This window comes from Leuciscus leuciscus, assembly GCF_965113295.1.
Source record: "Leuciscus leuciscus genome assembly, chromosome: 19".
NCBI classification, from domain to species: domain Eukaryota; kingdom Metazoa; phylum Chordata; class Actinopteri; order Cypriniformes; family Leuciscidae; genus Leuciscus; species Leuciscus leuciscus.
The window spans coordinates 782,038-809,226 of NC_138743.1; the positions used below are offsets into that span (position 1 = coordinate 782,038).

General features: G+C 39.9%; 1 protein-coding gene across 1 annotated transcript; it reads right to left on the reverse strand.

Annotated features, from left to right (window-relative positions):
- Positions 1 to 24,395: 24,395 nt before the first annotated feature.
- Positions 24,396 to 26,675, reverse strand: LOC309482309 (zona pellucida sperm-binding protein 4-like; the record flags this gene model as incomplete). The annotated part of the gene is made up of 7 exons (XM_082147656.1): positions 24,396 to 24,493; positions 24,572 to 24,644; positions 24,730 to 24,877; positions 24,947 to 25,139; positions 25,216 to 25,373; positions 25,445 to 25,542; positions 26,493 to 26,675. The coding sequence occupies 7 exons, from the start codon at positions 26,673 to 26,675 to the stop codon at positions 24,396 to 24,398; spliced, it is 951 nt and encodes a 316-aa protein (XP_082003782.1).
- Positions 26,676 to 27,189: the final 514 nt, after the last annotated feature.

Genomic DNA, 27,189 nt, shown 5'->3' on the forward strand with positions numbered 1-27,189 from the left:
GTTATTGAGTTTTGTTTGTTCATGTGTAGAACATAGGCCTACATAGATTCAGTGTGCAGGCGTTACATATGCTATTCAATCTCTCCATATTTCAGTGTCAGACAGGAAGAATTTAACAATTTGCAATGCAACAAACTTTTATTAAACATGCAATTTATAACATGTTGCAACCGTCCCCAACCCTATCAGCCATGACAGAACATCATATGCCTGCTAGACACACTGACTTTGACACATGCTAACCATGTCACTTAGAAGTCAACAAAACAATAATTCAAACGAAGTAAGTTTTGATTAATTCATACAAAATTTCAGGACAGTATGACAAAAATATATCTCATGAAAAGATTTACTTTCATACCTCCAAAACAAGTTTTGTTCAATAAATGCAGCAGCAGAAGTTGAATATGTCTACTGTCTTCTTGGTGGGTGGAGGGTCTAACTGTGCATGTACAGTATGAGTGTCATCACTCTAGCTTGTTTCTGATTGGAGAAAAATGAAATGTTGCAACCATCCCCTGTTGCAACTGTCCCCGGTCTCCCCTGCTTTTTAGCCATTTGACTTGTACACTTTTTATTCTTTTTAATGCAATTATTGACTAGTATTAAGTCATCGCGTGTACATAATACTGTTAACTTCGCTATTAGGCATAGCAACATGAAACGGATTGGCCAAGGTCGCTATAGACCGGAGAGCGGGAAGCAGATCGCGAGCGCGAGCACCAGCACCATAGACATAATAAATACAAAGACGGCCTATTGGCCGCTGGATCGTACGTCAACGGCACCGCCATACTGCGAAGGGCAACTTTCCCATACCTCTCATAACGAGAATTGAGAAAAATGCCTATTTCGTGTGTGCTGCTTGGGGCTTTACAAATCGCCACACAATTGAAAACAGGTCTCAGGGAATTACCTTTCACAAGCAAAACTGAAAATTTGTTTCTGGTTGCATTTCATTTACTATTTTTATTTTCAGAGGAGAAAGGCCGCGAAATTTACGCTCAGCACTCATGTACCCCGCCGAGAACAGCCTTACCTCGGCTAATGCTTCTGATGTTCGCCGCTGGAAGAGAGAATAGAGGGCACCTTTCATAAAAAAAAACGGACAGTTTTATTGCTTTATGGCCCTCAAAGCCCCGCCCCTTTTGACCGTGGGAATTTCCCACGCTAGCTCCTCCCACTTATGGGCTGTACAGTACACCGTGGGAATTTCCCACGCTAGCTCCTCCCACTTATGGGCTGTACAGTACACTGTGGGAAAATCGGATTTGTGTCACGCCTCCTTAGGGGTTGAACATCTGAAGCGTGGGAAAATTTCGCACGCTCAGTCGTTCTAAACAGTGTAAATTAAAACTTTTTAAAAAATGTACAATAAAGACATAGAGTGTGAGATCAGTGTTTTTATTAAAGAAGACAGATGTACATTCATCACTTTTAAAACATTAATGAAATAAGTTAAAATTGCATTTTTCTCTAAAAGAGTTATTAAAAAAATTAGTTAGTGTTATTTAAAGATGTTAAAACATTAAAACAAGTTTTTTTATTTTACAGAAAAGATTGATTTGTAAGCATTTAACTTTCACATAGTATTTTGTAAAACTTTTACATGAAACACAAACTAGTTTAAAAAGTGTTACGTTTTTACATACCATTCGTTAAAGGACTCAGAGCTTAAGTTCGTTACATTTATATAACGCTTTTTCTGAGACCTCAAAGCGCTTTACATGGAAGGGGGGGAATCTCCTCAACCACCAGATATATAAGTGTTTCGGTGTGGTGGAGCAGAGTGGAGAGCGTCCATTCACTCCGGAGGCCAGTCAGAAATGAAGCACTCTGAGGCCTACAGAGAGACACACACAAACCCCGCCCCTACCCCGCCCCCCAACAGATGTCACCGTGGGAAATTCCCACACCCCCTTCAAGCTCCCAAATAGAAAACACATCCGGTCATCTCGATGGCCGAACTTAAATGACCAAAGAAAACCGATGCAACGACCCGAAGAGACCACACCCCCTAACACGCCCCTCTCAAAGCTCATAGTTTGTGTAAAATTAAGACACACCTCTCAGATGTCATTGGATGACACAAATGACATCACTCATGGGAATCCCCCTCCCAAAGTCTGACAGTTAGAGTTTAAAAACCAGCGCAAACTTCAAGTGAAATACTACTTGTTTTATCTATGCTTTTTTATACAGTTTTTATGTAAACCACTTTAAACATCCATATGAAATGTGGTAAATAGTCATGGCTTCCAATATTTAATTGTCACAAAATTATTCTATATTTTAAAGTATAGCCCATAGAGTTTTTTTAAGGCTCTCTCAGCTATCATATCACACACGCAGACACACACACACACACACACACACACACACACACACACACACACACACACACACACACACACACACACACACACACACACACACACACACACACACACACACAGCGCCGCAATGTCTACCAAGGTGTTATGGGGCATATGGTACCATCCTGCATATTTTATTTTTTTCTCTTTTTGACGGAATTGTGTGAATTAGTTTTATTGCAGAGCTTATTTGAAGAGATGGGTCAAATTCGACATGTTTTTTCTAGTCATACAAATCAGGTATCAGATTCCATACCACCTGTTGAGATGAAGGGTTTCTTTGAAAATGAAGCGGGGAAAAAAGGTGTTTTTAAAACGTGTCGTATCGCAATCTTTAAAAGGAGCCAAAACTATTTAATTCGCGTACCAAGCCGCCGAAGGAGACACAACATCGAGTCAGCGCAATGTCTACAAATCATCATCATGGACCAGAAGGAGACGAAGCCTCTTTTGATCCTGAATTAGTGGAAATTCTTAACGATCTATGTGAGTTTTTTTATCATAAATCATAACCTACAAAATTGAAAAGATATCTCAATAAATGCTTTTATTTGCAGATGATACATCATTCCCCGAATGTGTCTCATCAGGTGATTTTTTTCAAGGTACGGCGATATATTTTTGTCATGTCTTTTTTAATATTTACTATTTAATATTTGTTTTAAAGAAAAAAGCTACTTTCAACAGAAATCACAGAGGACGCGTACCCCCTCATACCTCCGCCCAACCGCCGGACCCAGCTAAATACCCAATGGTTGTTGATTTAAACCAGACCAATCAAATTTACGAAGACGTCACTCCAAATACAACCCCTAGACCCCTGCTCTGTGCGGACACAGAGAGTAGCGAACGTCAAACCTCACCTCCAGTCGAAGAGGAGAATTCTTCCCGTTCGACCCCGTCTTTGGATGAGGCAAACACCGGATCGATTAACATCATTGACGCTTCATGCAAAGGGGTGAAACGTCTTCGGGAAATTTATGGAGAAGAATTAATCTATCCGGAGAGAGGTAAGGGAAAAAGAAAACTATTTTGTCTAATCTTTTATATATTTTTTTATTCGTTGAATTTTTTTAAATAACTGAATATTGTTTTTAGAAGAAAACAGTGAATCTGTTACATCCACAACTGGAGGAAAGAAACGATTCGAGAAATATTCTCCCGAGAGTCCGATTACGGATGAATACGGTAAGATTTCTTGTTTCATTAGACTATATTTTATCTATATTAAATAATTCATATAATATATTTTTATGTTTTTTTATTTTTTATTTTTTTTGCTTTAGAAGAAATCCCCTCTTCTCCAGAAAGAGGGGCAGAGGTGTTTTTGGATTCTCAACAATCAGTACTGAACACTATCAATTCTGAACAGGACTTATCAGAAAGCAGTGATGAAGACGACCGGAGGTTTAGTCCTCTGTACAACCCTGCAGATCTCTGTGGATTGAGTTATGCCACTTTACGGAGTGCAAACAGAAGCTTTCAACGTGTTATTGAGATCGCCACACTACCTCTCACTTACCATCAGACAGCGGATATAGTTTCAGGAGCGCAGAGCGGTATTACGGACCTTCTACATAGAGTCATTGATACACAGAATCAACACACCGCCGATTTAAGAAGTGCGGTGGAATTTTTCGGTGTTTGCCAAGACCGTGTGTTGGAAGAAAACAGACAGTTGCGCAACACGGTCTTATCACTTCAGCAAAACCTTTCGGAGGTGAGGAACGACCATTCGTTGCTTATTACCGTATTGTCCCTAATCTCTGAAAGATTAAATATTATTCAGAGACAATCGAGGGAGACATAAAATGATGATTGACTAGTTTTTTTTTAAAACATTTCACTGTTATTGTTTTAAAATCGTTTGGCTGTTATTGTTTTTATCTAAGTGTGTGAGATTTTGTATTTGTGTTTTAGTTTTTAAAAATCTATTTCTCTGTTATTGTTTTTATCTAGAGGTGTGCGTATGTGTGATTATGTTTTACTAATAGCCTACATTTTATGATGTATACCTATTAACAACATTGTGGTGTATATTTGATAAAATCCTTCTGTTTCACACAATTTTAAAAATAAAAAAAAAACATATCAAAATGTTTCCTAAAAGACAGAGAACCGACTCAGAGTGTGATGATATAACTCGCTCAAGATCAAGACCTAGGTCTGAGAATAACGAGAGACTCAATCTTTTAATACGTGAACAGTTAAGAGGTCTAAATAGTACTGATTTGTCTAATACGGAAAGATTGGATAATATTATAATCGACCAGCATGGCTGGATAGAGCCGACCGGGGATGATGGAGATGAGAGCGCACAGACAGGTGGTACACTAGGGTCATCTCAAACGCGGCGTACGGAGTTAAGTCCTGCCGAGATAGATTCTCTGATGACTGATGGCGGGGTTGTTCAGGGTTTCACGATAACACCACGACCGCGTTTTAATGGGGTAGAGCTACAGAGATCGTTAGATCTCAGACAAATACAGACCAGCGATTTTGTAGAATATAATTCACGGCTCCATAATATCCTAAACGAGGTGGTTGACTTTTCACAACAGCTGGCGGGGGAGACATAGCTCTTGCAGGAGAAAGTTTGCCGGGATCAGTAAATGCAGTATTAACACCTGATAACAACCAGGATGCCTCATTATTCATAAATCAGATTGAGCAAGTTGCTCAGAGTAATGCTGATGTGGCTAGTGACTCGACCCTAACATTACAAATCTCAATTGTGCGAGATAAAACAGGAGGTGGACGAAGAAAGATCAATGACCTAGCTATCAGCGAGAGTATCAGTCGGAATAAAATGCATTTATTTAGCCCCATTAATATCGATAATGAAATGTGTTTGAGTTACTGTCTAGCATATTTCCTCAATCCAGAATTCACAGATCAAGAGTTACACACACCTGCGATGGAGATTCACACGGGATGTGGTTTTATGGCACACGAGCAGATAGGTCTCCATAATTTGTCGGTTTTCGAAAATAAATTAGACATAAAAATTGTAGTTTTTTATAGAGACTGTTCTGGGAAGCTGGTGGTGTACAAAAACACAGACGAATTACACCCAAAGACAGTCCATCTATTTCTGCACGAAGGACATTTTCATCTAATAAAAAATTTAACAGGATTTATAGGAAGTTCGTACGTGTGCGAATACTGCTTCAAGGGGTATAAAGACAGAAAAACACACGAATGTCAGTTTGTTTGCAAAATATGTATGACATCTGCATGTCGTTCGTATGCGAGGAGAACAAGACAGTGTGCAGAATGTCTGAGATTCTGTAAAAACAACTTCTGTTACGAATCACATAAAAAATCACAAACCCCCGGCGAGAGATCTCAGTGTGAATCTGTGAGATTCTGCTCAAAATGCCATGCCGTTTATAGAACGCCCTCTGGTGGTGAAAAAATAAAACCTCACAAATGCTCTCCAGAGTATTGTGTACATTGTTACGAGATTTTGACGAACGACGGTGGTCACGAATGTTACATTCAGCCTCTAAAACCTGAACCCAAAGATAAAAAATATGTTTATTATGATTTTGAAACATTCGTTCAAGATGGAAGACATGTGGCTAATTATGTTTGTGCAATGACACAGACAGGTGAGACGTTTGAAGCTGCGGGGCTAGATTGTGTGGCTCTTTTGATTAAACACTTCAGACGCCCAAAATATACAGGATACACGTTTATTGGACATAACTCGTCCGGTTTTGATGCATATTTACAGCTTAATTATCTTGTCGGGGAGGGCTTGACTCCAAAAGTTATTATGCAGGGGTGTAGAATTCTATACATGTATGATACTGTGTTTAAGCAACGTTTCATCGACTCATGGCAATTTATCCCCTTTAAAATTGCAAAAATACCCGTAGCCCTTAACTTAGATACACAGGAGAAGGGTTATTTTCCGCACCTTTTCAATAAACCAGAAAATGCAGAATATATCGGTCCCTATCCTGCAAAAGAGTTTTACGGTTATGAGACAATGAGTGAAGCCGAGCGTGTCAGATTCGACATATGGTATTCACATGTATTGAATGATATCTTTGACTTCAAAAAGGAGATCGCTTTTTACTGTAGGAATGATGTAATTATTCTACGAGAAGCCTGCAAACGTTACAGAGACGAATTTATAAATTTCACAAACATCGACCCGTTCAAATCAATCACATTACCAGGTGTGTGTATGAAAACTTTCAAAACAAATTTTCTCTCGCGCGACACACTGGCTCTAACACACAGCCACGCCTATATTAATCAACACAAGACGTTTTCAAACGTATCTATCCAATGGCTTGAGTATGTCAAATTGAGTCAAAACGTGGAGATAGAACATGCACTAAACTATGGCGAGCGTGCGGTAGGGCCATATCACCTAGATGGTTATTATGAGGATGATAATGGGGCAAAGACAGCCTTGGAATTCCTAGGGTGCTTTTTTCACGGCCACGACTGTAGATTTAAGGCAGAAGAAATTCAACCTTTATCGAAAGTGTCTTTTGGTGATCTCAGAAGGCAGTCGGATGGAAAACTAGAAACCCTGCGAAAAGTTTATGGATTGCGCGTTATTGTTATGTGGGAATGTGAATGGGAGGGGCTGAAACAGACAGACCGTGATGTCATGCGGTTCATGTCATCTTACGAAACACGCGAGAGGCTGAGAGCTCGAGATGCTCTATACGGCGGAAGAACAAATGCGTACAAGTTGTATCACAAAACAGCTGAAAATGAGAGAATCGACTATTATGATTTCACATCGTTATACCCTTTTGTCCAGGCTACTAAAACGTATCCTATAGGTCATCCTAAAATTATTTTCAAGGATTTTCAACCGATAGAGAATTATTTTGGCCTCATAAAGGCGGAAGTTCTTCCCCCGCGTGGATTGTATCATCCAGTACTACCTTACAGGTGCGCGGGTAAGCTAATGTTTCCTCTATGTAAGACTTGTGCAGAGAATCAGATTCAGGATACACAATGCTGCCATACAGAGGCTGAGAGATGTATTACAGGCACATGGGTGACCGTCGAACTCCAGAAAGCTATTCAACACGGGTATTGCGTAATCAAAATACATGAAGTCTGGCATTTCCCAGACACGTCCGATACATTATTCACCGAATATGTTAAAACATTCCTTAAACTGAAACAGGAAGCGTCGGGGTATCCGTCCGATGTAGTGACAGAGACAGAAAAACAATCTTACGTAGCTGATTACCTGGATAAAGAAGGGATCCAGTTAGATCCGTCTAAAATATAAAAAATCCAGCAAAAAGATCCATTGCTAAGCTCATCTTGAATACACTTTGGGGTAGGTTTTGTCTGAGATCTCACCTTGCACACAGTGAACTCCTGGCAGACCCAGAAGAGTTCACTCAGCGTCTCTTTAACCACGCCCACGTAATACGTCATTTCTCTTTCGTATCTGATTCAGTGGCTTTGATTCAGTCGAGTAGTGCAGCGCAAGACCCATCTCCCACGCGTGATGTAAATGTTCTAGTGGGCGCTTTCACGACTTGTTATGGGCGACTCGAGCCGTATAATCTTCTGGATAAATTAGGCAAACGTGTGATTTATGCCGATACAGATTCTGTGATTTTTGTATCAAAAACCGGTGATTGGATTCCTGAGACAGGATCTTATCTCGGGCAGCTGACGAGCGAGTTAGATTCTGGTCAGCATATAATCCAATTCGTTTCGTCGGGTCCTAAATCTTATGCATTTAAGACGTCCGATGGTCGTTCATGTCTCAAAGCTAAAGGCATCACGTTAACAGCAGAGAATGCTGAAATAGTTACACTACACAGTCTGACCGATCTTGTGCGAGGCTATGTCGCAAACAAACACCATCACACGAAATAAGAGGAGATTCACATTACACAACAGGTCAAATGTGAAAAAAAATTCCGTGGTGTATGATAAGAGGGTACTCCAACGAGATTATACAACTCTGCCTTACGGATCCTAGTAATATATTTAAAAATGTGTGAAACAGATGTGTTCGATTGTAGAATGCAGCATCCGTTCTCGGCACTCGTAGCAGGTGCAAGTGGTTCTGGGAAGACTTTTTTTGTGAAGAATCTAATGTATAATTCAGAGAAAATGTCCTCTGTCAAGTTTGACAATTTTGTGTATGTGTATACATCCTGGCAGCCAATGTATGATGAAATGTTACATGCTTTTGATATTAAATTCATTGAAGGTATACCAAAGAAATTGGATGACGAATCATTATTTCCTCCTGGTAAAACATCAGTCCTTATCATGGATGACGTTATGACTCAGGCTGCGTCTAATTCTGAGGTCGAAAACGTTTTTACACGCCTAGTACATCACATGAAGATTAGTTGTTTGCTACTGGTACAGAATCTGTTTTTCCAGGGTAAATCTACCAGAACAATCGGCCTAAATACAAATTATTTAATTATATTTAAAAATCCTCGCGACAAGCAACAGATAGGTATTTTGGGTCGTCAAATGTTTCCGGGTAATACAAAATTTTTTATCGAAGCGTATCAAGATGCAACCGAATGGCCTTACAGCTATTTTTTGATAGATTATAAACCACAAACCCCTGAAAAATTCCGACTCAGAACAGATTTACTGTCAGACTATCCGGTGGTGTACGTCCAAAAGTAACAATGAGCACGAGGCTTTCCAGAAATCTCTACCTCTTAAAGTTATTATACAAGAGCTCACCCAAGCAGAGACGTGTTATTCTGCATTCAGCCCCCGATGAGCTAATATTAGCTCTATGTGAACTGGCTCTCAATATTCTGCATGGCAAGGTCCCTCTAACTGCGAAACAGCACGTGGCTTTAAAAAGAAGGAAAAACGAGATAAAGTACGTTGCAAATAAAAATATTAATATCACCAGGAAGAGACGTATGATTAATCAAAAGGGCGGTTTTCTGCTTCCCCTACTCAGCGTAGCACTTCCCTTTATAACTAGCCTCATAGCTAGAAACTGAATCTGAAGAGAAAAATGCAACATACCGAGAAATTGTATCTAGTGCCAAAACAACAGTTGGATAGACTAAGAACTGCACCGCCTCGTGAGAATATTCATACGGTTGTGGAGAATGATTTGGATTCATCTATTAGAGATATACTACAGAGGCATGATTTGAACACTTACGAAAAATCCAAGCTCTACACTAATGTTTTACAACGATTCTTAAATGTGGTAAAACACGGTGATATGGAAAGTAACACTCTAACTCTTACATTACCGGAACATGCGACACCTGCCCCCTCCCACACCCCCGAGGTTAGGATTGATGACGTCACTGATGACCCAATCTTCTCAGAAGTTCCTCAGAGAAGCTTGAAAAATGTAAAATATATTATGGATAAAATGTCCAAAGCCAAACACTTGTCTTCATGGACTGTTGATGGAGAATTTGTTTATAAAGGGAGAACCATTCCCGGATCCCATATATTTGATCTGGTAAAGAGCGTAACGTCATCACAGATGTTGCATGACAATCGACGCCCTACAGGATGGTATGAGTTTCTGGATGCATTTGCAACATTAAATATTCCTCATTCGACTGTAACCAATCATAATGTAAGACGGTTGCTTGAATCACTTAAAAGGAAAACACACGTGGATGACTTTGGTACTACACCAACTAAGTCTTTGAAAAAACGCCACACACACACACACCCACGCGCCTCTGATGAAGACGTATTTAACATGCCAAGCGTAGATACAGAACAATGGATGAATTTTTAACAACTATATGTAATGGCTTAGTTATGTTTTTTTTGTACAAAATATTATCATGTGTGAGATTTTCATTATGTGTATTTGTGTTTTAGTTTTTTAATCTATGTATGTTATTGCACTACATATTGTATATAACGTCCATGTATGTTGTGTTATTGTTTTGATGTCAAATAAAAGAAAGAAAGAAAAAACGAAATTATCCACCTGTTTACGAGTCGTTTATTCATTACATATTCTTTATTTATTCGTTACAGAGGAATTAATAAGACTGGAACATTTTACCAGACTGTACACACTGGATACATTTAAATCTTTTATCTAAACAAAGTATCAAAGCACAAAGATTATTTTGATTACTGGATGGGAGGTGCTACAAAAAATATGTAGTAAAGTTTTCTTCATGCATCAACAGAGAAAAGCATTGACCAAAAGATTGATCTTGAGATTTAAAGTGGTCACTTATTTTATCCTTTAAAACTCATCTTTGATACTCAAAATGACAAAAAAAATAAAATAAAATTCCTGTGAAAATAATTTCTTAATGCCTTAAAAATAGCTTCAATGTAACTCAACACCCTTGCGTCATTTAGTATGAAATTATGAATATGCAAATTAGTCCCCGCCTCCACACACACTCATTAAAAATGTATCGATCAAAAATGAGAAATCGACATTGTTAATCCAGCACTAGTGTCCACACAGCTGACATGTTTACCCGAACAAAATAGATGCTGAACATGCCATTAGAGAAATGCTAATTAAAGGGATCGTTCAGAGTAAAATCAACCTAGGGTCCTTTGCACCATGACCTCGAGCCAAACACCCCTCCAGAAGCCTTTTTCCCCTTGGTTGAACATTATTAAAGTTAGAGCTTATTTAGAGAAATTAGCCAGATGGCTTAGTGCAGGCGCTAACGGATCCTATGATGTATCTCGTAAATTACCCCACTAATAATGCCCAGAATGGTACCAATCTTCTACAGTAGTACAAATAGGTTCTGTACTCATAAAACGAGGCATTGGAAAGTTTGTAAGTACATCAGGAGTTTATTTAAATAACAATTGCCTGATGGCTCATGCTACTGCTAACCCCGACGTCAACGTCATTTCAGTGGTTTGGGAAAAGCACGTAAAAGTCCTGGCAGAAAGCGATGCATAAGGATGTAGTGTAACGACGAATTATTATTTTTTCCGAAGTGTTAACAACTTAGCGTTAACTAATAATTGTTGCAAACTGGTACTACCAACAAAATATTAGTGCATTCCTGGAACTGGGCGTCGTTATATCTCTGGAACACAAGGTGGCACTGTGTTCAAACTTCTCGGGTACCTGATCCCTACCAAATTAAGTGAAGATGTCAAATTGTTTAAAAGATGGTGGACTGTTCAAAATGGTGGACACGTGGTTCATCCAATCCTGTCATGACACAAGGAATCCATAGACACCAAAGATTATGATTTTCTGACAAACTGTTCAAAAGTTATGAGTAAAAATAGTAAAAAAAAAGTTTTTTAAATAATTGTTCAGATCTCATGACCTGTAGGTGGTGCTGTTCCCAAATTTGGAATGGTCTCTCAGATCATGGTTCTGATGAAGCGTACCAATTTTCGTTTCGATTGATCAAAGTTTAGCCAAGATAAAGCCTCAGAACCAATTTTGGGTGGACCTCATTAAGTTTCTGACATCATAACTTTTGAACAAAGATTCAATTCAATTCAATTCCAATTTATTTGTATAGCACTTTTCACAATACATATTGTCTCAAAGCAGCTTTACAGAAAGTGCATTTCAGAAATGTACATAGAAAAATACAGTTAGTTAATCATGTATTAATTTAGGGCATAACATATCGCCGGCGTGGGAACTAACTTTTCTGCATCAGAGACAGATAGCATGTTACGTAGCTTAGCAATGTTTCTAAGGTGGAAAAAGGCTGTTCTTGTAACATATGAAATATGAATTTCGTAAGACAAGTTGCGATCTAGTATAACCCCCAGGTCTTTTACTGCAGTGGATAAAGTAACAGGACATCCTTCTAAATTGAAGTTGTATTGTAAGAGGTTTTGTGGGCAGTTTTTTGGACCCATAAGTAATACCTCCGTTTTATCTGAATTTAATAGCAGAAAATTACACGTCATCCAGTATTTTATATCTTTAACACAATCTGTCAATTTAGATAATTTATTGTAAAAAGGTATGGTAGAGGAGCGCTTCCTGGACTCCAAAGTTTGGTTAAAAACGAGGTGCTCTTTGGATGGGAAACTAAATGCCAAAAATCAAAAAGGAAAAAAGGAACTCCAAGGCACTCTCAATTGAAAAAGTTTAAAAAGCCTTTATTATTATGGCTTGGTCACATTAACCTTCTAAAAAACTCCAACGCGTTTCGGCTACACCAGAGCCAAACATATAGATAGGGCATCATTACTACAAAGGAATACACCGAAACTAACAAAAGAGAGGTCTGTTTTTGTCACTACATACAGTACAGAGGCTGAACAGATAAGGCAAATCATACAAAAAAACTGGGGAATTATTGAAAGTGATGAGGTATTAAGTCAGGTCTTTCCTGAACCACCTCTCATTAGTTTTAGAAGATGTCCCACCCTACAAGATAGACTGGTTCACAGTTATCTTAAACCAGAAGTAAAACAAACATGGTTAGGCCCTAGGCCCATAGGTTCGTATAAATGCCATCACTGCAACCATTGTGCTAATGTAAGACAAACCAAAAATTTTCATGATGTTGGTTCTAAAAAGGAATTCACTATTAACCATTTTATAAACTGCCAAACTACCTTTGTCATTTATAGATTGGAATGTCCTATGTGTGAAGTCTTTTATGTAGGAAGAACCAAGCGGCGTTTATTGGACAGACTGGCTGAACACAAATACGCAATTCGCACAGGTAACACCAACTATCCCATGGCAAGACACTATATGGAACATCACAATAGTGACCAATCCACCTTACAGATCTGTGGGATTGACCACATCCCTTTGTCCTTAAGAAAAGGCAATAGGCAAAGGCAGCTGAATCAACGGGAAGCTTTCTGGATATATCGCCTGCAGGCTACTAAATATCCAGGCTTGAATGAGGAACTTGACCTTAGTGTATATCTTTGATGTTCTGTTGTCCTATGGTGGTTTGAAATTTGTATACTATGCTTGTATTTTAACTTGTATGGGTCACCGTGTTGGGTACTGACATGTTCCTTTCATGAAGTCAGTTTTTGTGTGTACTTAATTGATTTGGTAAGAAGTGGAAACGATGACATCTGCTGTCTCTTGGGTGTACTAACAATTGTAACCTTAGCGCCACAGTTGACAGATGGAGACTTCTGATTGGTGGACTGTTAGTTCATAAGAAACTTTGTTTGTTTGAGATCTGTTTAACTCCCAGAAGAAGGCATGTAGCCGAAACGCGTTGGAGTTTTTTAGAAGGTTAATGTGACCAAGCCATAATAATAAAGGCTTTTTAAACTTTTGCAATTGAGAGTGCCTTGGAGTTCCTTTTTTCCTTTTTGATTTTTAGATAATTTATTGTTTTCATCTGGTCGTGATGAAATATGTGTCATCAGCATAACAGTGGAAATTAATTCCATGTTTTCTTATAATATTACCAAGTGGCAGCATATATTTTGAGAATAGCAGAGGGCCTAACACAGATCCTTGCGGCACTCCATAGTTTACTGACGTTATCTTAGATTTTCCCCCATTTAAACAGACAAAATGGTAGCGGTCTGATAAGTACGATCTAAACCAGCTTAATGCCCGTCCATGAACACCAGTGTAGTTTTGTAGTCGATCTAAGAGTATTTTGTGATCTATAGTGTCGAACGCAGCGCTAAGATCGAGTAAAACTAGTATTGAGATACAGCCTTGGTCAGAAGCTAGAAGTAAATCATTTGTAATTTTAACGAGCGCAGTTTCTGTGCTATGATGCGGTCTGAATCCTGACTGAAATTTTTCATAGATATAATTTTCTTGCAAGAAAGAGCACAATTGAGTGGACACAACTTTTTCTAGTATTTTAGACATAAATGGAAGATTTGAAATGGGTCTGTAATTTGCTAGATTATTATGATCTAATTGCGGTTTCTTAATGAGAGGTTTTATAACTGCCAACTTGAATATTCTTGGAACATGACCTAAAGATAAAGACGAGTTAATAATATTGAGGAGAGGCTCTTCCACTACAGGTAACACTTCTTTCAGTAGTTTAGTGGGTATTGGATCTAATAAACATGTTGTTGGTTTAGATGTGATAAGTTTATTTAGCTCTTCCTGTCCTATAGTTGTAAAGCGCTGTAGTTTTTCTTGAGGGGCGATAATTGAGGCTGAATCATAAGACACCATTAAAGATTGTACATTTACAATTGTGTTTCTGATGCTTTCTATTTTCTCAGTGAAGAAATTCATAAAATCATTACTACTAAACTGTAACGGAATATTTTGCTCAGGTGATGTCTGTTTATTTGTTAGTCTAGCCACGGTGTTAAATAAAAACCTTGGATTATTTTGGTTATTTTTTATTAGTTTGCGGAGAAGCTCAGCCCTGGCCGCTTTTAGGGCCTTTTTATAACGTGACATACTGTCTTTCCACGCGATTCTCAAGACCTCTAAATTAGTTTGTTTCCATTTACGCTCTAAGTTACGAGTTTCTCTCTTGATAACATGCGTAGCACTGTTGTACCATGGTGCTTTAGTTTTCTCTCTAACCTTTTTTAATCTAATTGGTGCAACAATTTCTAATGTACTAGAGAAAATGGTGCTCATAGTGCTAGTCATTTCCTCTAGTTCATCTGTTTGTTTGGGTTCACTGAGCAGCTGAGATAGATCAGGGGCCCGTTCTTCGTACGTCACTAACTCAGTTAGCTGGATTTGATTGTTGGCGATTTGGCATGATCTTGGATTGTTTGGTTCTTCAACGCTCATCCTGGACTTGCTGTCATAGCAACAGGTCCGGAATCTTAAACCTGCTCGCGAGCAGGCTTATTTCACGTTAACAGGATTAGACTGCGGCTTCATAAGCGGAGCTGATCCGGGGAGTCCATGGGGAAGTCCAGCGCAGCGCGATAGTGCACTTCCTGAGATGTATATTTTTTCTCGTGACTCGTGAGATTGTCATTTACATTATTAATTTGTTGGAAACGCACATTTATTTTCGACTTGTCGGAGTCGGGCTTTAACTACAGCACAAACTGTTTGCATTGCCCTAAGATTATTTGCGTCTCTTTCCTTCACACTATTGGAGATGCGGAGAACTTGATGGAAAGTGCTGTCTGTCGTGTCATTCGGAGTTTACCTGCCGCTTTTAGGTTTACAAAAAAGTTGTAGGTTTTTTTGTGCTATTTCCAAGCCACTAACTAAGACCCAATGTTGTAAAGCAGTTTTTTTTAAAGCAGTTTTTTTTTAAGGCTATCATAATTCTTTATAGAGATCATGCAATCATGACCATGCCGATTACAGTATATGTCACTCCAGCCCGATCTCATCCCAAATCGTCATATACTGACGCTTTTGACATTTCGTCTACATCGAACGCACATGGCACCCTTTAGCGTCAATATGAGACGAGATAGATATGGGCCAGAAGGCGCCTCCTAGCGGTCTAACCCTAACCCTACCCCAGACCTAAACCTACCCATAACCAAACAAAGCTCTGTGCGTCTCATATTGACGCTAAAGGGTGCCATGTGCGTTCGATGTAGACGAAATGTCAAAAGCGTCAGTATATGACGACTTGGGATGAGAATGCGTTGGTCACTCAGGCTTCACTAACGTGATTGGTACCATAGACTATAGGCTACCATAGACTGCCATCAAGGCCTCAATGAAGGGGATTATGTGAACAGAAAGGGGGTTCACAATGTAAATGTGCAGCCCATTTACTATTGTGATTCTTAATATTCCAGATTAGTAATATTATATCAAATTAAAAAAGGCAGTTGACTAAAATCTTCCATATCACAAATGTGAAAGCAAAATGGCCAGGATCTGTGCATGACTTAAGCATTTTCAGAGATTCATATTTATGCACATTATTTGAAAGTGGTAAGAAAAGTTCCACAATTAAATATCAAGCTCACTGTATTACATACACTTATGCTGATCCAGAACTGCATTTTTTCATAGGTGATTATGACATGTTCCTGCCTGCAGACAGGTGTTTTATGACCCCATTCCCTGACCCAAACCAGTTACAATGCAGCTCTAGCCAGGACAAGGGCACACAATGAAATGAACTTTGGCTAACTAAAGGGAAGATTTCAGTGTCTGATAAGTCTGAGGGTTGCACACCTGACAGGGCCTGTGACATTGTTGCATGTGCCATATTACACAAAAAAAAAAAAAAAAAAAAAACCTTTTCATTAAATGTTTAATAAAAGACAAATATGCTTAGTTCCTTGAGTTTTATTTCAATTGTTCTTTGTAAAGAAAAGCCAGTGGTCAAGTGCCTGCAACAAGAGATATTAGACACATGCCTCATGCAACAAATAAAAAGGAAAAGTTGGCTATACACTGCCCACCTGTAGGCCTATGTCTCCTCTGTGTGTGCAGACTCTTCTGTAGGCCTTTCTGTAGATGTGGAATCCTGCAACTTATATTGCAGCCATAAAGCATACAAGTATAAATTAAGTAATTTATGTAAAAGTTATTTATGCACTCGCAGGTAGGCTAGTTCCTCCATATGACAGTTATCTGAGAGGGTTTATTCACTGTCCAGTGCAAGTCTTGTACTTTCTTTCCTTTGGAAAGTTAGAAAATGTCCACTTACTGCACATATTTCAGCCACCACTTTCTTGGGAACAGATACAAGTGTATTGTGTAAAAGTGTATTATGTAAAAGTGCACAAAAGAGGAAAACACAATGTCATTACAATGAACTACACTCGGGGAAAATGTGATCAATAACTCATGGCAAAATGTTTTTACATTAACATAAGTTTATCAGTTTTCACTTTCACAAGTCAAAGCAATTCATCATTACTCAAGATTTAACAGTTGAAATTACTTTACGGCCTTAATTTAAAGCAGCAAAAATTATTTTACAGTGTAGGCTACTAAGATCTTTTCTTTCTTTTTTTCTCAGCCTTTTTCTTGGTTGCTTTTATAAACAGACAACCATTTATTTAACAGTGCCTTTTATAAAAGAGACTATAATATAACAAAAAAATACCATTATGTAGAATATTTTTGTACTGCACTTTTATTTGTTCCCATGTTCTAGTGTGGTGACTCTGACATTACAATGGACAAAGTAATTATGCAATTATTAAAATACAAAAATATAGGCTAATAAGTGATAAAAACATCTAACATGGCCACATCTAACGGATTTAAATTGTCTGCTACTTTTTGCCAGCCCTCTCTCCTGGCTTTTGCAGACTTTGAGGTGTTCCCTGGCGTTTTGATTAAACATTAAAATTCCGAATAAACTTCGACTATCTTGCTCTGCTGAGGAGAAAAACTGAGCGCGCTCTTTGGCCATGCTGAACAGCCAATAGCAGCGTTGCTGATCAATGTTTCTACTATCGATACATATCCCCTTTTCAACCAGCGCATGAACGCGCAATTATCTCAGATAACTCAATCCAGCGATACTAATCCTATCCGGCAAGTGTGTTTGAAGAACCAGGTTAGCCAGATCATGATTAGCACGATGATATCATCTTGGATGTGTCATTTGATCTCGGATGTAATAAGCAACGTACGAAGAACAGGTAAGCTATTTGAGAATCTATCTATAGTTGTTGGAAGGATTGTTCTGCCCGGTCGATAACTTGGCGCAACATGACAAATTTCAGCAGTACGTAATATGCAAGTTACCATGTAATGATCAGTGACTTCATCACTTTGCGGTATAATGTCTATATCGGTTGGATTGGTTCCATGTGAAATAATTAAATATAGTGTATGATTAAGACGATGAGTGGGACCAGTGACGTTTTGCTTGACCCCAAAGGAGTTTAATAAATCTGTAAACGCAGCCCCTAACGCATCATTTGTGTTATCTACGTGTATGTTAAAATCTCCAACAATTAATGCTTTATCGACATTGACCAATAGATCTGAGAGAAAGTCTGCAAACTCTTTTAGGAAATCAGCATAGGGCCCTGGAGGTCTATATACAGTAGCCAAGGCTAGAGATAATAGGGATTTATTTCTTACATCTAAGAGCGTAACATTTAGCACAAGTGCTTCAAAAGAATTAAACCTGTGACCTGTTTTTTGAGTAACATTAAGAATATCTCTATAGATTGTTGCAACACCGCCACCACGACCAATCAGACGGGGCTCATGCTTATAACAGTATCCAGGTGGAGTAGACTCATTAATACCGAAATAATCATTTGGTTTAAGCCAGGTTTCAATAAGGCAAACTACATCGAAACTATTATCTGTGACCATTTCATTTACAATAACTGCCTTAGGTGTGAGTGATCTAATGTTTAGAAGACCTAGCTTTATAAATAGTTTTTTTCACCAATATTGAGATTTTCTGGTTTAATCACAATTAGATTTTTCCTAGATCCTACAGTAGATTTAATGTTTGACCTCACTAAACGAGGAATAGACACAGTTTCAATATAATGTTCTACATTGGTACTTATATCAATTAAGTTTGGACAGCAAAGAGTGTGATTTGGACTTTGACTTACTAGTCATATGGTGTGCAACGCCTTGGAGATGTTGTCCGACAGAAGAGCCGCTCCGATTCTGCTGGGGTGAAGTCCATCAGCCCAGAACAGATTCCAATTATTTTCAAAGAGCAGTCTCTGTTCACTACACCTTGACATTAACCATTCATTTAGAGCAAATAATCTACTGAACCTTTCATGTCCTAGTCGGTACTTTGGAAGCGGTCCAGACACGATGATCGTTGTTTCAGGCGATGATAATATAGCAGATGTGCTATAATGGCGAATTATAGCTTTAAGTGATACGGGTGTAAATAAGATGATCGATAGGCGCGACCACGCGTGCAATGCTAGCGGGCTAAGGCTAGTAGCGGAAGTTCGGAAAGTTGTATATAAGTAGCGATATCAAAGCAATCCGATTGTTTTTTAAAGAGAATAGTATTCCAGATATGTTCACACGCTGTATAAATGAAAGTGTTCGTTTGTAAAAGAGTGTAAAGAAGAAAATCAAGGTTTATGAATTAATTCGACGGAGCTCCAAACACAACAACGCACTCAGTCGCGACGCATGCGCACCTTCAAATAACACAATTAATCACACAATTAAGATGAATTAAAATAAATATGTTCAGTTATTTCTGTGCGGCTCAGTCCAAAGATCATCAAAATTGAGCAAAGTTTAGTAGTAAAAAAAACAACAGAATACTGTACTTTTTAAAATGGCCACTACTGTAATGGGCAGAGTCTTAATGTAATATATTAAATGTGATCTGCATGATGAGAGAAATCAGGTGTAATAGGTTTCATTTTTCTAGAACAAAAGGTTCAAAAGTTATAACCATTTCAGAATTGAATTTTGAACTGGTGGTGGCGCTATAGAGTTGGTACTAGAGACTCCAAAATTGGTCCAATTACTATTCTTTACCATCCCTACAAGTGTGCCAAATTTCATAATTTTTCGATGTTCCGTTAATAGGGCTGCCATAGACTCCCGTTCGTTAGGAATAAGAAAAAGAAAAATTAGAATAGGGGCTTGGCCCCTAATTAAAGTTTACTATATGTTCACATAGAAAACAGCCGTTTTACATTGTAATATTGTACACATTTTTGTTTATCAAATAAATGCTAAACAATCTTAATCCAAACTTTTTACTGGTAGTATACTAATATGAATTAATGACTACACCACAGAGGGAATTTGCTTTGACCCTGTCTGCTGGCATTGAGTTTGTGACTGAAATTGGGACTCACTTCCCCGACTGTGTTCACTGTGGTCTGGAGATGCACACTGTATCATGAAAGCGGTGTTAGAGTGAAGCCCTCTGTGACCGACAGCCAACTCAAGCTCTCCATTCCAGCTCCTCATGGGGCAACTGAGCTCATTAGCATCACATAAGTGAACCTGGATTATCAATGCATAAAGGATTTAAAAGTCCTTCACATAAAAGGGAGTAGGGCTCCAAAATATTGGTTAAACTGATAATCATTCTCATTCAAAATTTAGTTCATCAGAATTATTGCACTTTCATTTGACCAAGAGAAAGTCCACTCATATGCAGGGTTTATTTGCCAGATAAGTTCATTATGACTCTGTAAATCATAATTGTGAAATGTACACTCAGAATTGCCAGAAACTGGCAATTGCAAGAAAAGAACTGTGAAAAAGTCAGTTACCTTTATACATGTTATTCCTTGGCTAAATTAAATGGTTGGAAAAACAGAATTGCAAGAAAGTCTGCACCCCTGCAACAAAATATTGACCTGTACAGAAAAATAGGTGACCAAGTTAGCAAATGGAGCTTGGCAAGTAGTTCTGTTAAATGGCTTGGGCAGAAGCTTGGCTTGTTCTGTTCAAGTCAAGCACCCTAGTCAGAAAAAACAATGCTATAGCAAAAATGCAAATACGGTTTAGTGCAGCCCTAGAACTCAAACTGAGAAAAGTCATGAAACATCCAACTCCAGACAGAAATGAATACCAAAGAGAAACATGTTGAGTTTCATGAAGTTTATTAAAACACTAAAATTCACTTGACCAGGTTAACTTGTCCACTAGACACCACAGTTTGCCCACTAGAGATGGTCTTGACGGGCGTGTCTCTTCCTGTAAAAAGTGGTAGAAGCATGAGGGGCATTTAAATAAATTCTCAGTTCCTGAAGTCAACTTACAGCAAGCACTCACTTTTCCTAGTGCAACTTTGCTCACAGGAGCCAGAGGAGGGATGGCACACCGCTGTACTACAGTGGATGAAGATCTAACAGAGGGGGAAAGGGTTAAGCCATAGAATTCACTGTAAAAAGCACTAATATTAAGGGTTGAGGTAAGGCTGCAGAGCATACGGTTTCCTGCAGAGGAGCCAGTGATGCTGGATCTACAAATGTGAACATCTTCACAACAAAGCGCTTGTAGTGGGTCGGGAACTGAAGACCAGATGATCCAGCCACTGGAACCAATGTGGTCTGGTAACGATCATCCTGGTAAGGGCATCTGAAAGGCAAAGAGGCAGTCAGAAATGCCTTACAGCACACTAGATGGATAAAGACTGGCCTTACTCACCCATCAACCAGAAGATCCCATTGGGGTAGACTGAGTGGACTGGGGGTTGATGTCGCCCAGCAACGTCCCAGCATCAGGACAATGTTGGGGTCGGTCCTCTCCAAAATGTGCACCTCAACATACACAGGCTCCCTCAGGACTTTTGTAACTGGATAATCAGCATCACTGTAGTAGGATGTGTACGCCTCGTCCCCTGAGGAAGAATGCAGTGTTTAACTAGTTACTGGAGTTTTAGAAAGGCTTTAGGCATACTTGGGACAAACGCTTACCTTCTGCACAGCCTTTGGTGACACATTGACCATTTGCCAGTCTAAGCTCCACCCTGAGGGGTCCAGGAGCAGCTACTGGTGGAGGTGGAGGAACGGTGTTGACCTCCACAACCAGAGCTTCCACAGAGGTACCAGAGTACCTACACTGGAAGAGAAGCCTGGACAACAAACAGTGAGCTTGTAGCATGTGTCAATGATTCACATTTATGTGTAATGGCTGTCCCTTGTAATGGAACCAAGTGGTCCGATACCCACTTCATATGAGGAGGTCATTCTGTTTTCATACACCACATATCCACCGTCCTCCTGCAAATAGTAACATTGTTGGCATCCAATCCATTCTAAGCCATGCAGAACAAAACCACAAGCAGCTACTCGCCATCATGCTTGTGCCACATGCAGTGACAGGGAACTGGTATATAGCAAAGAAAGGTGTGGATCCCACAGGACTGCAAGCTGGATCACTTCCACCCAGGAGACGGACTGAATCCAGGCTCAATCGAGGCAGCGTTACATCTCTAGCCACCACTACCACAAACTGACCATCTCTTATACACTGGACAGTCACTGGAACGAGTTACAAGAGCAGGTTATTGCTGAGGATCAGTTTAACATGAATGCCTCTACATTGACTCTACACTCTTACCTGCCTTCCCATAGTAACACTGCATTCCATTAAAGCAGCAGTTGATAGCAGCACACTCAGCACCACTGATACCAGGTGGTCCACATTGAATCTGCTCATAATCAGCTACAGTACATTTGTCAAGGGGCTCTGCCTGTGCCACTGGCTGCTTAGGCTGAAACTGCTGAGGAAACTGTTGACCTGACTGAGGAAACTGTTGACTAGCTTGCTGTTGAACTGACTGAGGAAACTGTTGACTAGCTTGCTGTTGAACTGAATGAGGAAACTGTTGACTAGCTTGCTGTTGAACAGACTGAGGAAACTGTTGACTAGCTTGTTGACTATCACAAGTGGACTGGTGTAAAAAAGGGGCTAATTATTTTTTTATTTTTTTGAGCTTGTCTATTTTTGGCCACTTCCAGAGGTAGTCCAACACATTCGACCAGATTGCTTTCATAGAGTAGATGCTCATGTGGCTGAATGTGTTCGAACAGCCGCAAAACGGTGTACTCTACCGCCTACTGACCTAGTACGTGAACATTTTAAGAAGTGCGCTAGCAGGTGTGATTTAAACCCCTAACCCAACATACATAAAACCACATTGAGCTGAATTCAGAATAGTATGCTAGTACTATTTCTGCCATTCTGAATTCAGCCTTTTTTATATTAGATGTGTTAGCTATTCTGGATTGTTTTTTTCTTCTTTGAAACACATCATAGTTTTCCCATGGCAACAGGCCTGTATATTTGAAGAAAGTTTAAATCACACCTGCTAGCGCACTTCTTAAAATGTTCACGTACTAGGTCAGTAGGCGGTAGAGTACACCGTTTTGCGGCTGTTCGAACACATTCAGCCACATGAGCATCTACTCTATGAAAGCAATCTGGTCGAATGTGTTGGACTACCTCTGGAAGTGGCCAAAAATAGACAAGCTCAAAAAAATAAAAAAATAATTAGCCCCTTTTTTACACCAGTCCACTTGTGATCCGATTTACAAAAATGCTTCTTAGTACCAGGTGTAAACAAGGCCTTGGACAGCTACCTAGTTGGGATACAACAGTTAAGGGATTAATGCTTAAATGAAAGCAGTCTACATTACTGGGACTAGCCTGAAATTTAAAAATAAATGAATAAACAAAATTCAGTATCAACCAATCCTTTATCCCAAGATATGATTCTATACTTGCGTGACTGTAAAAAAGCCAACGAGTGACCTCAGAGGGGTTTGGGCATCAGTATATGCAGTTATGCTAGTCCAGCCATAAGGTTGAATGTAAAGCCTCAAACAGACAGAAGCTAAAACCTTAATTTGATACGTGAAACATGAACAGGGGCCCAAGTTAACGACTAGAACTTGGCAAATAGTAAAGTTGTAGCGTGGCCACATAAAGGGGATATTTAGAAGACGGCTTATTAAACTAATTAAAGAGTTATACATGTCAGATGTTCTTATATTAAAGAATCCCTGGGTTTTTGTTGCCCCTGTCGAGTGTTGGTCTTACTGTTTTTTTCTGAGCGAGAGTCTTGATCGTTACACCTGGGAATTCCCGTGACGTCATACTTCAGCTGATCAACTTCACTTCCGTTAAAGGGAGCCGGCTTACCGGCATTCGGGAGCAACTTTACTCTATTGCTCTTTTGGATTAGCAATCGATCGCACTACACGGCTTGGCTGTCATTGACTGACTGTTTGACTCTTTGTGGAGATATACTTGCTGGATTATTTCACCTTGGAGATCGCTGTTCCTCATCGTGTGCACGGACTTAAAACGGCTTACCGGTAAGGCCGATTCAACGCACACACATACACAACATTGGACTGGAACACACACACATTTTTGTATATATTGATTTTCGGTGCTTTCTATTTAATACACTTTGGGTTGTCATTTGATCTTGCTTGTTTACATTGTGAGCAATTCTATCCAACGCTTTCATAGAGGGTCTAGAAGGTATATTTTGTGGTGTATCCTGCCTTGTATAGGCAGAACGTTACAAAGTTAGATGGCTTAGGCAGAAACTTGGCTTGTTTAGTTCAAGTCAAGAATCTCAATGCACAAAAGAAAAAGGTTTAGTAGTGCAGAAGTCAAACTGAGAACAGTCATGAAACATCCAACTCCAGACAGAAATGAATACCAAAGAGAAACAATGTTGAGTTTCATGAAGTTTATTAAAACACTAAAATTCACTTGACCAGGTTAACTTGTCCACTAGACACCACAGTTTGTCCACTAGACACCACAGTTTGCCCACTAGAGATGGTCTTGACGGGCGTGTCTCTTCCTGTAAAAAGTGGTAGAAGCATGAGGGGCATTTAAATAAATTCTCAGTTCCTGAAGTCAACTTACAGCAAGCACTCACTTTTCCTAGTGCAACTTTGCTCACAGGAGCCAGAGGAGGGATGGCACACCGCTGTACTACAGTGGATGAAGATCTAACAGAGGGGGAAAGGGTTAAGCCATAGAATTCACTGTAAAAAGCACTAATATTAAGGGTTGAGGTAAGGCTGCAGAGCATACGGTTTCCTGCAGAGGAGCCAGTGATGCTGGATCTACAAATGTGAACATCTTCACAACAAAGCGCTTGTAGTGGGTCGGGAACTGAAGACCAGATGATCCAGCCACTGGAACCAATGTGGTCTGGTAACGATCATCCTGGTAAGGGCATCTGAAAGGCAAAGAGGCAGTCAGAAATGCCTTACAGCACACTAGATGGATAAAGACTGGCCTTACTCACCCATCAACCAGAAGATCCCATTGGGGTAGACTGAGTGGACTGGGGGTTGATGTCGCCCAGCAACGTCCCAGCATCAGGACAATGTTGGGGTCGGTCCTCTCCAAAATGTGCACCTCAACATACACAGGCTCCCGCAGGACTTTTGTAACTGGATAATCAGCATCACTGTAGTAGGATGTGTACGCCTCGTCCCCTGAGGAAGAATGCAGTGTTTAACTAGAAACTGGAGTTTTAGAAAGGCTTTAGGCATACTTGGGACAAACGCTTACCTTCTGCACAGCCTTTGGTGACACATTGACCATTTGCCAGTCTAAGCTCCACCCTGAGGGGTCCAGGAGCAGCTACTGGTGGAGGTGGAGGAACGGTGTTGACCTCCACAACCAGAGCTTCCACAGAGGTACCAGAGTACCTACACTGGAAGAGAAGCCTGGACAACAAACAGTGAGCTTGTAGCATGTGTCAATGATTCACATTTATGATAAAGCATACATCACTTACTCAAAATGGCTGTCCCTTGTAATGGAACCAAGTGGTCCGATACCCACTTCATATGAGGAGGTCATTCTGTTTTCATACACCACATATCCACCGTCCTCCTGCAAATAGTAACATTGTTGGCATCCAATCCATTCTAAGCCATGCAGAACAAAACCACAAGCAGCTACTCGCCATCATGCTTGTGCCACATGCAGTGACAGGGAACTGGTATATAGCAAAGAAAGGTGTGGATCCCACAGGACTGCAAGCTGGATCACTTCCACCCAGGAGACGGACTGAATCCAGGCTCAATCGAGGCAGCGTTACATCTCTAGCCACCACTACCACAAACTGACCATCTCTTATACACTGGACAGTCACTGGAACGAGTTACAAGAGCAGGTTATTGCTGAGGATCAGTTTAACATGAATGCCTCTACATTGACTCTACACTCTTACCTGCCTTCCCATAGTAACACTGCATTCCATTAAAGCAGCAGTTGATAGCAGCACACTCAGCACCACTGATACCAGGTGGTCCACATTGAATCTGCTCATAATCAGCTACAGTACATTTGTCAAGGGGCTCTGCCTGTGCCACTGGCTGCTTAGGCTGAAAGTGCTGAGGAAACTGTTGACTAGCTTGCTGTTGAACTGACTGAGGAAACTGTTGACTAGCTTGCTGTTGAACTGAATGAGGAAACTGTTGACTAGCTTGCTGTTGAACTAACTGAGGAAACTGTTGACCTGACTGAGGAAACTGTTGACTAGCTTGCTGTTGAACAGACTGAGGAAACTGTTGACTAGCTTGCTGTTGAACTGACTGAGGAAACTGTTGACCTGACTGAGGAAACTGTTGACTAGCTTGCTGTTGAACTGGCTTTTGAACCTGCTGAGGAAACCATTGACTAGCTTGCTGTTGAACCTGCTGAGGAAACTGTTGACTAGCTTGCTGTTGAAATGGCTTTTGAACCTGCTGAAGAAACTGTTGACTAGCTTGCTGTTGAACTGGCTTTTGAACCTGCTGAGGAAACCGTTGACTAGCTTGCTGTTTAAATGGCTTTTGAACCTGCTGAGGAAACCGTTGACTAGCTTTCTGTTGAGCTGGCTTTTGGAACCGCTGGTTAGTTTGCTGGAACATCAGAGCTTGAGGATTCTGGGGCAGATCACTCCACTTCGGAACAGCATGGCTGAAAGCACAGAACCAAACACAAAGTGCCAGAGACTGAACAGCACACCAACTTCCTGCCATTGTTCAACAGCTAGTCACACTGCTGAGGTGCTGCCCTTTGGTGCTTTTACAGACTTTGGCTAATTAATGATAATCCCACCCTCTTCATTAAGTCATGATTCTCCAGACTTGCACGAGTGGGAGTTTATGCAACTAGGTGATTCTATTGTTTCTTAAGTCAATTTTTCCCTTTTGAACATACATAAAACCACATTGAGCTGAATTCAGAATAGTATGCTAGTACTATTTCTGCCATTCTGAATTCAGCCTTTTTTATATTAGATGTGTTAGCTATTCTGGATTGTTTTTTTCTTCTTTGAAACACATCATAGTTTTCCCATGGCAACAGGCCTGTATATTTGAAGAAAGTTTAAATCACACCTGCTAGCGCACTTCTTAAAATGTTCACGTACTAGGTCAGTAGGCGGTAGAGTACACCGTTTTGCGGCTGTTCGAACACATTCAGCCACATGAGCATCTACTCTATGAAAGCAATCTGGTCGAATGTGTTGGACTACCTCTGGAAGTGGCCAAA